This window comes from Microtus oregoni, unplaced genomic scaffold (genome assembly GCF_018167655.1).
Source record: "Microtus oregoni isolate MIOR12 unplaced genomic scaffold, Mior012 000008F_ref0000371, whole genome shotgun sequence".
Classification (NCBI taxonomy): domain Eukaryota; kingdom Metazoa; phylum Chordata; class Mammalia; order Rodentia; family Cricetidae; genus Microtus; species Microtus oregoni.
The window spans coordinates 24,496,065-24,513,746 of NW_024543067.1; the positions used below are offsets into that span (position 1 = coordinate 24,496,065).

General features: G+C 41.1%; 1 protein-coding gene across 4 annotated transcripts in view; it reads left to right on the plus strand.

The window, feature by feature from the left end:
• Pdgfd (platelet derived growth factor D) overlaps positions 1 to 17,682 on the plus strand; it is a 218,908-nt gene that overhangs the window by 107,895 nt on the left and 93,331 nt on the right. For 3 of the 4 annotated variants that reach the window (XM_041657463.1, XM_041657461.1, XM_041657459.1), the window contains exon 2: positions 14,760 to 14,964. In XM_041657463.1, the coding sequence (XP_041513397.1) occupies positions 14,760 to 14,964 (205 nt within the window). The remainder of the gene's footprint in view (positions 1 to 14,759; positions 14,965 to 17,682) is intronic. The other variant, XM_041657462.1, reaches the window with a different exon arrangement.

A 17,682-nucleotide genomic window follows, 5' to 3' on the forward strand; every position in this document is an offset into this window, starting at 1 on the left:
GGGACTGGTTAAAGAGATTTCAAAGGAGAAGAATTTTACTATGTTGCCTAGAGGCCATTTTTATGCTATTTTGGTGAAGAAAGTGGCTACTTTTTGTCCTTGTCAGAAAAGTTTTTCTGAGGCTAAAGTGGAGAGTTTTGGATTAATTCAATTGGCAGAGGAAATCTCAGAACAGCCTAGCATAGACTCTGTTGTGTGGTTACTCCTGTTAACTCTGATGAAGCAAACCGAGAAAGGAAATTTGAGGAGAAAAGGAGCACCAGAAAGTAAAGTGGAGTTAAATCCTGAGTTTAAGAAGATGAACAATGTAAGAAATGGAACAGAGGGAGTGCTGACCTCAGGGCACAACCCCACCCAGCTAAGATTCCAAATTGTGAAAGGAATTAAAGAAAAGCTTAAAGCCAGATGTGGTGGTGCACACCTTCCATGGCAGCACTCAGAAGACAGAGGCTGGCAGGTCTCTGAGTCTGAGGTCAGCCTGGTCTAGAGATCCGGTTTCAGGACTGCCAAGTGTAGTCAATGAAGAAATCCACCAAAACCATAAAATTGGTGAAGACCATGTTTCAGGTCCAACAAGTAGCAGAAGTTAGCGCCTACGCCACATGGTTCTGGAGTTAATGATAGAAGAAACGAGTGATAGAATTTGCCTCCATGTCTGAGGAAAGCCACCGAGGCCAGTCATGTGCCAGGGGTCCCTGAATGGAGGCCCTGAGAGATCGTTGTGTGAAGCTGTGAAGGTGAAACCTAGTTTGTCGTGGGCACCCCAAAGTGTTGGGAATGCCAAAGTCATGAGATACCTGCCAAGGAGAGCTGCTAACTGTGTAACCAGACCCAGAGAAAGAAGTGTTTGTAGTCAGCAAAGCTGAGAGGAGTCGGGGGTTTGAAGAGACTTTTGACATCAGGTATGGAGATGCAGAGTTTGGAGTTTGCCCAGCTGGTTTTTGGTCTTGCTTTGGTCCAGTATTTCCTCACCATGTTACCTTCCCGAAATTTTGGAATGGTAATGAATATCCTGTGTCACTATATGTTGGGAGTATGATCTTTATTTTCCAGGGGATTACAGCTAAGATACTGCATGAATCTCAGAAGGGACTTTGTACTTTAGATTTTTAAATAAGTTTGAGACTGTTATAGACTTGGGGGACTTTTGAAGTTGGACTAAATGCATTTTTGCATTATAATAAAGCTACAAGCTTTTGCGGGCCAGGGAATAGATGTGGTTCATTTGAGAGAAAATGACCCCCAAAGGGAGTGGCATTCTTAGGAGGTATGACTTTTGTTGAAGTGGATATGGCCTTGGAGGAAGTTTGTCATTGTGGAGGCAGGCTTTGAAGTCTCATATGCTCAATTCGCACCTTGTCTGCCTGTATGCCACCATGTACCACTGTGATGACAATGGACTAAACTTGTGAAAATGTAAACCACTCCAATTAAATGCTTTTTCTTTATAAGAGTTGTTGTGGTCATGGTGTGTCTTCACAGCAATAGAAACCCTAGGACAGGTTGGTTAGAACTAGAGAAGGTAAGAAAAGACTGACATTCAAGTGGGCTAACTTACAAAATAACTAATTTCTAGTATTTATTTCTATAAACTGAATGATGAAATACACAGGAGAAAGATCCAAGTTATAATTAAGCAATGTGCACTTTAGTTGTTTGTATTGCTATAACACAATAACAAGACAGCTTATGAAAAAAACAGACATTTCATTTATTGCCTCATAGTTTTGGAAACCAGGAAGTCTAAGATCAGGGTACCAGCAGGTCTGATATCTGGTGAGGGCCATTTTCTGAGTTACTGATGGCACCTTGTCATCATGCCCTAAGTTGGTAGAAAATGCTAAGAGTACCTCTAGGTATTGCTTCATAGAGTCACTAATTTGCCCATGAGGATTCCACTCTTTTGACCTAAGTATCTCTCAGATGATTGTTCTCCCTTGTAAGATCAGCATGCAGTTTATGATTTCAACATACAGCATTAAAGGGAACAAAAATATCTCACTCTTGCACAGAGATTTTGGAGTAGTGAAGAAATGAGTAAAGACTTCTTCATAGAAATTCTTCTGGGAACTAAGATTCCTTTGTAGGTGTGACATGCTGTGATGGTTAGCACTGTTGGTTTCATGCGATCTACACTGTCTAGAAGACAGCCTTTGGCATGGTCTCTGGAGGACTGTATAGGGTAACTTCACTGAGGTGGGAAGATCCATACTATGTGGCCCGCGTCATTCTCTGGACTGGGATCCTGATCTGAACAAAAAGGATAAAGATAATTGAACGTGGGGTTGATCACACCCCTCTTCCAGTCTGTAAGTGTAATGTGGCCAGCCATCCATCCTCTTGCACTGGCCATGGCCATGCCACTTTTACCCAGATGGAACTTTCTTCTTTCGATTGTTTCTTATCAGGTTGTGTCTTTTGTGACAGCAGAAGAAAACCTGCTAATAATGCTCCCAAAGCGGGTTTTTCTATTAACACCATATAGACTACCCCAGGAGGGAACAATAGACATGCCAAATGACTCATGACTGCTTCAGAGAGCTCGGCATTCACCCAAACTAAAGGCACCTCTTACTTCTTATGCGATAAACTCATCACCCTTATACTTTAAGTCACTGTTATCTTTGTCCTCAGTCCTTGCCAGCTTGGATTAAGGAACAAGATTATTAGGTAGCTGAACATATGGTTTTGTTTCAATAGAGGAGAAGCTCTCTCCTGTGGTCATGTTTGCTATGGTCTGGAGAGTGAACCACAATAGCCATGCTTTCATTTTCAAATAGGAATTTGTTAAGTATATAGCAAACCAATGTAAAGAGCAGATAGAGACAGAGCAGACAGCAAAACGCCATCAACTCCGGAGGTGGTACAGCATCACACAGAGGTGGCTGGGTGCATTGGCTCAGAAAGCAAACAAAAGTAGCATTATCAAATCTGGAATTCCCAAACATCCAGAAGAAATTGACTGGAGGACTTGAAGCGGTCAGCTTGAGAGCCTGGCTGAGCCTTCCCTTCTTGGCTGAACCTCCAGTTTCTCTTTCCCACATTTTGATTTTGTACTGCTTTCCCCGTAGTAAACTCTGTTGCAGCTGTGCCCAAGGACACATTTTAACTCTTGGGTCTTTTTGCTGCTCCTCGTCACAGAGTTAGGGTGTCCACCCCACCCCTGTGCAGAGTCTTAGGACAGACCAGCGAAGGCCTTTTTGCTCACACAGTCCTTTTTCCTATACGTCAAAACAGCACTTGACAGTTTGTCAAAATGATAAATATTGTAGTGCAAAACCCCAGTAGGACTCACACAAAAAGTTATTCCTGAGAGCTTACTTCTCTTTGAAAACTTATAAATCAAGAGAAAATACGTTTCTCCTGAGGTTTTGGACACTGTAGCACAAACATGAAATCAGGAGAAAAACCCAGCTGGTATTCAATATGGCATTTCCATATGAACTCTTTATACACATCAAAGGATGCTGTGTGACTCTATTTTTAGGCAAAACTAAAAATAGAAACAGATGAATATCCAAATTAAACAACCATGCAAATTTTTCATGTGATATTGCAATTTATTGTAATGTTCCTTCCATTCTGCAGAGTTCTAGTATACTAACCCCTAGGTAGTTTCAAATTTAGTCAGGTTCACACTTATGAGATCTCTATTTTATTCAGAATACAGTTTTTAAGTCTAGTGTAAAGACATACATGCTAAAAAAGCATGCTTTGGAATGTAATGTTTTATTTAAGGAGAACGTTAAATCCACGTATTTCTCATGAGCGCAGGTGTTCTCAGCTGCTTGCCTGTTCTCCAGTGCAGAGGTGCTGTGCTGCCTTCCCCTGCCAAGTCCTCAGTGGTTACCTGTAGCCCTTCAGTTTTCAAGTTGCTCTTTTTCCTAGATCAACTTCTATCACAGCTACGTTTACACCCGAGACTCTAAGAATGAACAGAATCACCATTTGTTTCCTGCCAATCTAAGAAGAAAAAGAGAACCTTGTTGCATTCTCTGGCTTTTCATAGCCTGGGTTCCATGGCAATCTCAGAGGATCATTTATTGATAAGTCTAAGCTGTATAATATACTAGTAAAATGATAACTGGATACATTCATTTGTAACAGTGTGAGTCCAAATGCAAGTCCTCATATGGAGACTCCAAGGTCTTCAAAGCCATCTATGCCCTCCAGTATTGATTCAGAAGTATGGGTCCCCTAAGTAATGAGTTGTCTTGATTTTTTTTAGTGAACATTTTAGGATGTAATGTTATTTTAAAGGCTAACACCTAATGCTGGAGAATTTGTCCACATTTCCTATTCATTACTTTATCATCCTTGGCTGCTAGATACGACTATGTATTTATTCTCCTTAAAATCCACCAGCTTTTGACAAGCAGATTCTAAGCATTGTCACAATGTGAGATTTACTTCAGTCTCTCAGAAGTTTGAGAATTTTGTGACAAATTGAGGTATTTCCTGATTTCTGCTGGCTTTGGTTTTTTTCTGTGGGCAGTGAATGTAGAGCATCAGTAACAAATCACAATAAAGTTACTGTGTGCATCATCCCAGCTTTGTGATCCCATAGGCTACTTGATTCTTTACCAGCAAACATGGACACATCTTTGGATATATTTGCATCTTAAGCTTTATTACATTGTTATGATTTGTCTGTATCTCAACATGTTCCATTATTCACAGAGACATTACAAATGGTAGTCAAATATCCAAGTATGTTATATACATGCATACTTTGCAACATTAAAATGATATCTGAGATGGAAATCAAATTAGGAACTGTCTTCTTACCATGACTAAATTGACACATACCAAAATCATGGGCTATCATGGTGTGCTGTTCACGCAGGTCCAGGAAATGAAGACTCAGAGACACCTTGAGAATGAATTTAGTTTTAGCAGCTGCAGGCATCCCCAACCTTAGTAGACTGAGGCACTTTCCCTTAGCCATTCAGCTTTTTTTATTTTTCCTGATATTTACACATTAATCTGTAGATTTTCATATCTCAAAATGACCTGAATGAAGCCCCAAAAATACAATGCCAAAGGCAAATACCTGACTCAGGAGGTACTGCGTGGTTTTCAGGTTTCCCCCTAACCAAGTTTTACATAGGCTTTGTATCCATGGGGAAACTCTCAGACAAGATTCACATAGGGCAGCAAAAGGTATCGGTAACACAAAGGATGGACTAGGGCTGGGTGCTGACTCTGGAGCTAGGCCAGGTATGGTATATAAATAAATATTCATTCAAGTAATCATGAACATCTTTTCTGACTGGCCAATCCCACACCAGAGTTTGCTGTGCTTCTGTAAACTGTTCTCCCCAGAATCATATATTTAATCCCTGTTCCTGGCTGGTGGCATTGCATTAGAATGTTCTGGAACCTTAAGTGGTGGACAGTATGTCACTGGGACACAGGCCTTCTGAGGACTATCTGGTCTCTGGAACCTTCCTGTCTTCCTCTCTGTGCTTTCTGCTTGCTGGGAGGTGAACGTTTCTCTACTGTCACAATATCGTGTCCCCATATTCTTGCTCAGGTCTTGTGGCCAAGAACCACATCCTCTGAAACTTTAAGCTGTGATTATTCTTTATTTCCTCATACTGTATTGCTCACAGTAATGAGAAATGTTACTAATATATCTTTACTCAACTGATTGATTCCACCTAAAACATACCCTTATAAAATAATTTCATAAAAAAATCTATTCTATACCCTGGCTTGCAGAACTATGAGCTTGAGTGTGCATATGTGTTTCTGTGTATGTATGTGTGTTCATGTGTGCCTATGTGTGCGTGTGCATACATTTGTATGTGCGTAATGTCTGTGTTCATGTGTATGTGTGTGCACTGCACAAATGTGAATGTGCATGTATTCAATCCTGCCAAAGTCATCATAAACAGAAAAATTTAATAGTATTACTTAATAGGACAGAGACAGGCAGAGATGAAGACTGTTTGCAGGAAGTGTTGATCCTGCAGCAATTTTTAATTAATCCATTACAGTGGGGATAGTAATGTGGATTCTCACTGTGCACACGTGCAAGGTGCTAACCACCGTTCCTTCAGGAAGATTGCCCCACTTGCAGTCAGTGGCAGTGGCGGGAGGAGTTTAGTTCATTGACTGCAAGCTTTAGTGAGTAAACAAACAATGAAGAGAAAAAGCATTGACTATGTTCCTTGCTGTTTTTAATTCATATTGTTAAACTTTAATTATCTTCTTTCTCAGAGACTCCAACCCTGTACTTTTTAGGTTAGAAATTAATTGGTAGGAAATTATTTCCTTAAGTTTAATTTCGCCAACCCTTTGTTTTAGGCTCTGTTCTATAATTTACCTCTTCATCTTTAAATAAAGGACCTCTTGCCTTCCTTTATTTTATACTCTCCATTTCCTGTTTCTTTTATACTTTTATGTCTGCATCAATACTCTACACCAGGTCTTAACAGGCACCATCTTTCATGCTAGGAGATTTTTTATAATATGTTTGTATTTGTTGAACAAGACTGTGGACCTCTTTGTAAGTGGTTGAGTAATAACACTGAAGTAATGTTCTTGTAAAGCACAGAGCTGGAGTTTTATCGGCCTGAGCTTAGAGCTCAAATTGTTTCTGGCACAGAGTGAGAGTCTGTGGAGAGTCAGTCCATCACCTCACTTCTCGTATCACATAGTAATAAAAAGCAATCAAGAACCTGATGAGTTACCTCCAGCACACACTTTTTTACTTTCTTGTCTGCCTCTTCTGTTCATGCCATGACTTTCCAAGTGGACTGGGCCCTAGTTATCGTTCAGCTAGTTATAAATGAACCTGCAAGTAATCTTCAATAAGAAGTACCCATTTCTGAATTAATATTAAAGCAGGGAGAGCAAATCCAGTTCTTTCCATGGCATACTCTCAAGGCTAATCTGCTAGCATTTATAGTAAATATGTGCACACAAATGCCAGCTCTCCAGGGTTACAATGGAATTAAATTCCTTACAAAGAAAATATTTAGTCTGCTTTATGTTCTTTTGATTAAATTGTATTTTATTTTTTTACTTTATCTTCTGTTATCTGCCCCTCATTATCTCCAGCAACCATCCATCCACATACCATAAGACTGATTTGTTCTGAGTGGCTCCATATGCCCAGACTGGCAAGACACAGAAGTTATGTGGTTGAATAAGACAAGAAATTTTAAATCTGCAATATGATTTTTTTAACTCTCCCACCAAACTTTCAAGAAAAGTATAAAGTGCCTTTGAGTATTTTAGTTTTTATCTTAGGTTTTCAGTTGGCTTGGAGGGGAGTCTTTACATAGCTTTAAAATCATCAAAAGATACACTACATTGTTTTTAAATTCAAAAATTAATTTTAATTCCTTTAGACATGTTCAACACAAATAGAAATGCATTATTTTGTGTTACCAGACACTTTTCTAAATTTCTAAGAAATAATTTTTCTAAATAATGTATTTTACCAGTTTGTTTAAACCCATCAGTTTCTGACATTACTGGAAATGACAACAATCAATACCTAATATCACTTTTAGGGAGCTGGAGAAATGACTCAGTGAGTTAAATGTTGCTGTGTAAGTGGGAAGGCCTGGGTTCCAATCTGCCCAAGTCATTTAAAGTTGGCATTGTAGTGAGTATCTGTAATCCCAGCATGCCTAGCTTAAGATGGGAGTGGGCACAGGAGAGCCAAATAAGCTCCTGGGCTAGCTGGCCTGTGTGTGTACCTATGAATGACCAGGGGGCTTTTATAAGTCAAAGTGGAAGACAAGGACCAACACCCAAGGTGGGTCTCACACACATGCTGCAGAGTCACACTCACACATATGAACAAGTACACACGTAGACACACAAAAAGTAAATTAATGAATTTTTGTTTGGCTTTTCAAGACAAGGTTTCTCTGTGTTACAGTCCTGGCTGTCCTGCAACTAGCTCTTGTAGATCAGGCTCCCTCAAACTCACAGAGATTATCCTGCCTCTGCCTCCCAAGTGCTGGGATTAAAAGTGTGTGCCACCACTTCCCAGCAATGAATGTTTAAAAGTACTGGTTTTAGGGGTAAAACATATCTCATTATTAATACCACATGCTGGATTTATTTCCAGAATTCCACAGTTACTTCAATGTTCTATTAGCTATGCTCAAATTATTAGTAATTTTGATCCCTGAAACAAAACTGTTATCTGAACAAGACTTTTAAATCCTCTGTCATCCAGCCATGGATGTGTTGTTAGCTTAGGAAGCCTACACATACCATGTGACCAGTGAGCTAGCCAGGTGAGCTGAAGGGAAGTGGACACAGGGGACAGGGTGAGCTCAAAGATGATGGAACCAGGGGATGGGGTGAGCTCAAGGGAGATGGAAGCCATGGGACAGAGCTAGTGATTCTCTATCAAGTGTTCATTCTTTCACCCAATCATTTTAGCTCTCCTTGATGAGTTTACTCCCTGTTAAAATGCTACAAAAATGAATTGCTTAAAATTTGAATAAATCATGATAATCAAGGATGGTGGTACACACCTGTATTCCCAGAACTTGTAAGATAAAGGCAAGAAAATAGGGAGTTCAAGGTCATCCTGAGTTACACAGTGAATTTAAGGTCAGTCTGAGCAACAAGAGATCCTGCCCCCTCCTTCAAATCAAAACAAGTGATAATAATGAAAGTAACATAGTGGAATCAGTGGTAATGTTTCTCACTTTTGTAAATATGTAATCGGCTTCCACAATGGCTATGTAGAACCCTCATTTCATCCCTGTGGTTGCTTAGAAACAGGACTGAGACTATATTTATAAATCTTTTGGATACTTTCTGGGCAGTGTGGCAATGACATGGTGTAAGATCATAAAACAGTCTTTGCAAAAATGGAACTTAATATGAAACATGATCAATAAAAACTCAGAGACAGAAATTAGGGTTCATCCTGAAGGTCAGAAAAACAAAACAGCCAGACACTGGCTGCTCTTACCTTTACCTCAGTCTGAAATGGCCACCTTGCCTCCAGGAATCTCAGAATGAGACTGTGACTGAGAGCTGTCTCTTCCCATTTTATATTTCTCCCCAGTGCTGTGATTAAAGATACACACCACTGGAATAAAATGCCCAGTTTCTATGACAAACTAATGTAGCTACTGGGATTAAAGGTGTGTGTCACCACTGCCTGGTCTGTAAAACTGACCAATGGGGTTGTTTCACTCTCTGATATTCAGGCAAGCTTTATTTATTAAAATACAAATGAAATGCCACTACAGTAACAATCCCTTTGTGAGCTAAAAATTTCCTAACTGTGTGACTGTCTTTGACTTTGGACGGGTAGCTGAAGAATATAGGTTTGTGACTTCAGCTTCTGACTCTCATCTCTCTTATGAGGATCATGATTCTGACTTGCTGCACTGAACATTTATGAGATGGTAAAACTGCAGGCTGCATCAGTATTTGTATCTATAGAATTAATAATCATTGACTATTTTGTTACTTCAATAACTCAATATTATCTTTTTGCTTTAATGTCATAAATAATATTATAGTATAAAAATTGTGATTAAAAACATTACCAATACTCATGGCTCCATTTCTTCATCATTATTGTATATTGTAATGGATTGCCAAATGTACCTCATGGAACCAATGCTGATTTTTTTCAGCTAAGATAAAAAGTAAGATCCTAGAACATAGAGGTAAATATCATTTTACCTTAGTTTACTGGGTATCAGTAGTGCTATCTTGGAGGAGATTCCAAGGTCAAAGACAGGAAAATAAGTTGAAGGTAGGTCTCAAGTCAAGAAAGTGAAATGAAAAGCCAAATATGGCATGCAGAAGAAAGCAAGGCGACAGGAAGCCCAGTGCAGGTCACAGACAGCAGGAAGCTTCTCAATCTCGGCGTGTGTCAGAATCACATGGAAGCCTGGCTGGGCAGAGGAGGGTGCAGTCGAGAACGCACTGGTGCTTTGGTCAGCCATACAGCAGTGGCTGTCGCCTAGGGGTGACAGTGTTCCAGTGACTCTTCAGGACCTTCAGGACTTGGTGGGAGACTGTGCTTTCTTAAAGGGTTATGGACATAATAGAGGCAGATGACATTATTTTAACCGGATTTTTAAAAGTTAAATCCATAGTTTCAATTTTATGAATCTACAAATAAGATCCTCCTTCTATTTGAAGATACAAAATAAGGGTCTTTACTCCTGCTATGTACATACACATAGGAATTACTATTATGTGTGTTACTATGGATAGCTTATGTTTTTGCTTTAACAGCTCATGCTTGGCTCTGGATAAGACTGCTCTGTAACGTCAGCTGCCAGAATCTGTTATTGCTCTGGAGTGACTTTGGACTTTGAGTCATAGATTTCTTGAACTCCAGAATTTCCTTTGTAAAGTGCTGATATTACTTACTGCAGAGGGTTACCATGGGGATTAAATGCAGAAGTGAATTCAGAGTCACTTATCAGAGTGCCTGGCACATAATAATTGGTCCATAAGCGTTAGCCATTATTGGAACACCAAAGTAAATGCTTTTGTTCAGGAATGCGACGGTGCACAGTGTTTGTAGTTATCTGGTGTTTAACTGATACGCAGTTCTCTGCTCCTATAATTCATTGCTACTCTCCTGCCAAGAGTAACCCTGAGTTGGCATGAAATTATAAATTATATGTATACAATATGATTTAAAAGTTAAAGTGTACTGCAAATAGGCAAGAATCAAAAACACCTCTGACAAATTTTACACTTAAAAGAGGACACTTTCTCCTATCCATTGATGTTTATTTATTTATTTATTTAATCGGAAGGAGGGTCATTTCAGGACTACTTGTGTCATGGTTCACAAGTTGAGGTCTGAGGACAAACTCTGATGTCCATTATCAGCTTTTGTCTGGTGTGAGATAGTCTCTAGTACTCATTGCTCTACACACAAGGATAGTTGACCCGTGAGTCTCAGGAATTCTCCTGTCTCCAGCTCCCATCTGCCCTTGGAGTATTGGAAATATGGATGTGTCTAGCTGCTTTTGGTTTTACATGGGCGCTGCAAATCTAAACTCAGGTGCTCATGTTTACACAGAAAGCATTTTCCACATATTCTCCCAAGTTTCCCCACCATTATAAACATCAACTGTGGGACAGATTGCCTGGGTTTGTGTTTTTAATGCACCAGAAACCTCATATGTCAAATAATGACAGTGTTTTTTTATAATCATGCCTATTACAGACAAAACACACATATGCGCATCGACTTGACTCTGGAAATTAAATGAGAAGAGCTGAAAAAAATGTCTGGCACAAAATAAACACCAGTATAATCTTCTGTTACTCGCACTGAGTTTATATTAATGTAGACTTTGGAAGACACTTGTTTGTAAGAAAAACATGTTAAAAAACTGATTGTTTCCTTAGTATTTCAATACAATGCTGTTTGTAAATTCACCAGCCTGCAATCGAGTGTTATGTAAAATGATAACCTCCTCCACAGTCTCCCTTCAGATGTGGTTGTCGTTTCTCTTATAACCACAGTTCATATCTTTAAGATAATCCAACCTGTAATGACGTACTCAGATAGATGTATTTTAGAAAGCTCTTTTCACACAACCTCTCATTATGGACTTTAATGGTGGCCCTTGACCTCACTGTTGCCAAGTGCTATGGTGTTTCCTCAGTTTGGCCCTGGACTTTGACAGTCCAGTGTCTCTTTGCAAGGAATCTTAGCTCAAATGTGGTTCCTGTCCTACGGACACTTCTGCTTTCCCAAGCAAGCCTGTTGTCACTTGACACCCAAGCAGATAACTAACACCAAGCTTGACCTCCTCCAAGCTTGACCTCCTCCTGGGCTCTTCAGGATGGATGGCTCCACACCTGGGCTCTGGGGGCTCAGTGTATCTCACACTCTTTCCTCTGGAATCTCTAGGCCTCACATCTCCTCTGCTCACTCCCCTCAGGCCCTGCCACCTATCCTGAAAAAGACCAACATTTGTAATTGAATTCCTCATCACTACATCACGTTGAACTTGCATGTCGCCAAACATTCCTTGCAGGTCCCTGGGGTCACACACACCCTGTGTGATGATTAGGATTAATTTTCAATGTGACACTGAGGATACAGGACTCTAGGCACACCTACAAGGAGCTGTCTAGTTCAAAGGTAATGACAGGGAGTGTCTGTGATGGATTGTTCCTTGCTCTTGGTTGTCGATATTATATGAACACCTGCTTGAAGTTCCTATCATTTGGGGTTTCCAGCAATGATGAACTACAACTTGGAACTGTGAGCCAAATAGCCCCTTTCTCCCCTAGTGACTTTTGTCAGGATGTTTTATCACAGCAGCAAGTAAAGAATGCAAAACGCCCTGCGAGGCCTGTGACTCACATCTGGTCTTACCAAGCCTCTGGTCCATACTTTTGTTATCTGACTTTTACAATATGTCCCTTTTGATGCTGGGACTTATAGCCACCTGCCCTGCTGTGTGAGAACCTTACCTACCGCCAGTGGATTGATCTTCCCTTTGCCAAGCCACTCATTCATCCCAGAGCTTTCCGTTTCCACTCACATCAAGTGCAGATGCTTCAGTGTGTCTCTTCAGTGTTCCCAAATCCGTCTTTAAAGACTGTAGGCTGAGAGTCAAGGTGAACAGTGGCGGACAGGCCTCTGCTGTCGTCTAAGCACGCATCTTTCTATTCACTTTCCCCTAGTTCTCATGACCTCAGGACAACCAATGCCCTTAGAGTTTACCCCTGCGTCTTAACTTTCTTTTGGGACTTGTTTACATGGTGTGACAAGCATCCACATAATACTTGCAACCGCTGGATATTACGCCTGAAAAAGACCAAAGAAACTTGCCCCAAACCCTTTAGTACATAAATGAGGAATCTAGGTATTTAGTTGCCTTTTGAGATGTATGCTTCCTTCTATTTATGACATGCATTATGTGTGTGCATTTCTTGCTCCAGATGCTATGCTAGATTTGGATATAATTGGGAGGCACTTAAAGAATACATCCTGTCTTCCTACAGGCCAATCATTGCGGATGCTTGTCACTCCATGCCTGTGTTCTCTAAGACTTCCTCAGGACAAAATGAGAGAGCCAGTGTTCTTCAGTATAAGGGCAAGGGGGAAGAAAGAGAAGGATATCATCTGACAGATGTTTCTAGTTCTTTGAAATAACATTTCTCCTGTCTTAGAGGATGTCTGTTACAGAGCCAGTGCTGTCATCCAGGCCCAGGGAGGCAATCTCAGCTTTTTCAAATGCCACACTGCTCATGTCTGGAACGACTCCCTCTCCTTCAGTCTGACTAAGCTAGCTGCAATGCACTAGCCATCCAGGGAGTTCCAAAGAAAGCTTCCATTTGTACCTCCTCATAGGAGTGCCTGTTGATCACCCTCTCTCTTATTTTAGAAGTTGTAAGAGCTGGCTTCAGCAGCCCCACCTTTAGGCCTTCCCCCAGTCAGGCTCACTTGAATTATAGGCCACAAAGACTTTTTTTTCCCCTGTGGAAGGATACAAATAGACTGTGGTTGGAAGTCTGCTTATTATGGTATGCAGAAACCCTAAAAATGTCAAGAACTCTAAATGCTGAAACATATCAAATGATATCCACCATGCAGTGTTGCAATTCTGATGATAGCCACCCTAGTCATTTCACAGATTAAATGTACAGGCCCCCAAAATTGACCTCATTTTAGACACTTGGAAAAATCTCAAGTCAGCTGCAGTACTGCACAGTTGGCTATTCACACACGATTCCCACATTGTCCTTCGGTAACGCAGGAAAACATTATACTTCAAGTTCGATACTAAGACACCAAAATTAGGAGTGTGAAATAATAAGACTCGGAGGATAAGTCCCGGAAGGTTCCACAAGTTCCTGGGTCAGCTCTTGGTGAAGCATGGGTTACAAGCAGGAAGCCTTCAAGAGTGATCAGAGATTCTACTGTGATCTCATCACACAGGCATGATTTACTGAAGCAGTGGCAATGTGAAGTGGATATCCAGCCCCACTACCATCCTGAGATGTTGGCAAGTCTAGTCTGATTTCCCATAGCTAAATACCTCTTTAACCACATAGCTTTTCTGTAAGAACCCCACAGAAACTTCTCTGTATCCCAGGTGTCCCATCATGAAAACAGAGATACTTCTAGCATCTGAATGGCTTGAGGAGAACAGGTCTGAAGCCTGTTCCCAGCAACCTAAGACAGAAAGCAAATAAATTATCTATTATAAATAAACAAAGATTGGATCTGTTTATGCCCCAGAAAGCCAAATGAGAAATTTCTGGAGTTTATCAGAGAAAAACTCATCTAAAACTTTTTATTTGGACAAATTATAAGTTGCCCTGGATATGATTAGAGTCTCTTCATTTATCTTTTCTCACTAATTCATTCAACCTTGTTTATTGAACCCCGCAGCCACTAGAAATACTACCAAACTGAAGTTAATCATTTTATATAACAAAATAAAGACAAGACATGAACTGTTTGGTGATATTCTCTCATTTGATTTCAATCTTGTCTGATTGGATATGTTTGCTTCTCAAGGGTAATGGAGAGGAAAGACCCAAGGTTACAAAGCATGGGCATTAGGAACTGTAAGGCATTTCGGAAAGCAGGCAAAATAGAAACATGGATGTTTTTTGTTGACCCAAGTTCACCACTTGGTCTTCTATCTTTAAACAAAATCAAGAAGTGCTTTGAAATGCCATGTTGTAAATTTTTCTTTTTGTTGTTGTTGTTTTGACTTTTCTGTAAGTGGAGCAGCATACTAATTTCTACAAGTTGTGACTACTAACAGAGGGCAATCACCTCACAGACTTGTACCGAAGAGATGAGAACATCCAGGTGACAGGCCATGGCCACGTGCAGAGTCCTCGCTTCCCCGGCAGCTACCCCCGGAACCTGCTCCTCACATGGCGCCTCCATTCCCAGGAGAAAACACGCATACAGCTGGCCTTTGACCATCAGTTTGGATTAGAGGAAGCAGAAAATGACATCTGTAGGTAAGAGAAATTGATGCTTTTCGGTGTTCTAGTCAAAGTGGGAGGAACTGAATGAAAAACATCACATCGAACATTCTTCTTCTTTTTTTTTTTGGATTTTTTTTTGATTTTTTGAGACAGGGTTTCTCTGTAGCTTTGGAGCCTGTCCTGGCACTCGCTCTGTAGACCAGGCTGGCCTCTACCTCACAGAGATCCGCCTGCCGCTGCCTCCCAAGTGCTGGGATTAAAGGCGTGTGCCACCACCGCCCGGCTCGAACATTCTTCTTAAACTGTTTGGAATTACCCAAACATTTCTTATTAATTCCTTTCCCCTTCTCTATAAAACGCTCACAATCTGAAGATCTCACTTCAGCTTAGTGGCTGGTCACAGTTGTACCTACAAAGAAAGGAGGGGCAAATGTTATATTAACAATAAAATGGTCTTTCTTTCTAAAAAAAAAAAGTGTTGTGTTGGCAGTGTAGAAGGCCCACAGAAATAGACACTACCATCAATCACAATTACATGTTTCCCTGAGGATAGACTGGGATCTGTGATTTTCCAAGACCTACAGAGGTCTTTGTGAGACATTAGATGCATCTAATCCTGGTCCCCTGAGCTGCAAACTGTAACCGGGCCATAGTCTGCCACAGGCACAAAGTGTCAAGACCCTGCTTGTTCCAGAGGTCAGGCCACTGTAACCATGACAGGCAATGGTGACAGATACTTAGGCCAGGACCTCTCTAGACATGGGAAGGAAGCCGAGCAACCCTAGCGTCCTTGTGCTCTTCTTCCCTGAACAGGGGAGAAGATGAGAATCCGCTAATGACCCTCCCTCGTTAACATGCTTATCAGAGAAAGTTCAGGCTTCAGCATCTTCCCCCTCGATTATCTCTGTAAGACCTCTGGGGGATTTTCTTTTTCTTCTTTGTACTTTACTGGCTGTATTTATTCTGCATTGCCAACGAACTCCTGAACTACTAAATCTTTTCCACAGTTTATTTTCCTCTGAATAATAAAAAGAGGTGCATCCAGCTTGCTTGTCCTTTGTTTCATTTTGATTATGCTGACAGCTTTTATTATGCTGCTGTTTTTCCCCAGAAAATAACAGTATGAACTATCATTTTCTAGGAGCACACAGGGTAATGTATACCAGAAAGCAGAGTCAGATACACACATGGAGAACTAACTAACATCTGCTAAGAAAATAAACTAAAGCTGATCTTCTGTCTTTCAACCTGTGTGTGTGTGTGTGTGTGTGTGTGTGTCTGTGTGTGTCTGTGTGTGTTGACAAAAAATGGTGAGAGGGACAAAATTTAAATAAAATGCAATTAAAAGAGATTGGAGGAGAGAACATGGTAGATCTGTCTCCACTGAGGACATCTGCACCTTCTCAGCTTCCTTTGCAGTTACTGTGCTAAAATAGCCTGACAATAGGAACTAGTGGCTGAAAAGTCCATTTTGGCTTGCAGCTCAAAGGTGGTAGGGAATTCAAGCAACTGGTCCCATGGCAATGTCAGTCGTGGGATGGGGAGGAATAACCTTCTTGATAGTGTACGATCCAGGGCGCAGGCCCGGGAGTAGTTCCTGTACAGTGAATGTGACTTCTCACCTCACTAACCAATGGAGATGATTCCCCACATGTGCCCCAAGGTCTACATCCCTAGTGATTCTAAACCTCATCAAATTAACAACTGTGGTCTATGTTCACGTACAAAAATATGTGAGCTTGGGAGCTTTGTTTTCTCCACTCTGAACAATTCTCTAACACCTGCCAGGGGTTCTATAGTTAGTTCATCTTATTTCTGGCACAGCCACTCGGGTTTGGCATCCAGTGCCACAGAGTTCAATGCCTTAAGTGTCCCCATTGTTAAATGTCAGATGCGGGTCCCTGGCCTTCCATCTTCTGCTCCATGCAATGAACCAGAGCTTCACAGCCCTGCCTTTGAAGGCGTAAGTCACAAACAATGCCACACCAGTTTGGAATTATGATTAATAGGGTGGTATTTATTTAAAGGGGAAAAAACTTACAGATCACTGTCCCATGCAACAGCCCTCTATGCAACCAGGATGGGAGTCTAGTTGCCTGCAGAGCAGGAAGTGAAGAGAGAGAGGAGAGGGAAGTGGCCGCTTTTTTAAAGGGAGAGAGACCACGCCCCAATGGGTTGGTATCTCAGCAGCTATAGGCTGGAGGAGTGGGAGGACCTCCTGCAACATGCCTTGGCTTTTCTGAGTTGCTACCACAGTCAGAGAACTCACAGATGTCCTTGGTGTCACCAATAGTTCCATCATTAGCATAAAATGCGGTGATAACTCCAGAAGCTTTCCTCACTCTCCCACTTGGAAGCCACAGAGTCTTAGGTGAGCCAGAACGAGGGCCTGATACCTGCTTCCTTATAACAGAAAGCAAGCCACAGATAAATTGGGACTTTGGCCCAGACAATATCCGAGCGAGTCTTATGCGGGCTCACTTTCCAGGCCTTTCATCCACTGAAGCTGCTTCTCAGATTTTTCAGGATGGAGTAGAATGGTACAGGACGATGGACGTACACAGAATAGTTAATGGATCTGTGCTGTGCTTTATAGACTAACACTGAGAGCGATCCTGTGTTAATGTAGACTCAATCGCCCGCTGTTGTAAGAACCGGCATTACTGATTAGCAGGTATAGCCACTTAGCATCGTACCCTTTCCTTTCTAAAAAAGGTCATAAAGAAACGAGGCCCTTCGATCTACGAAGAT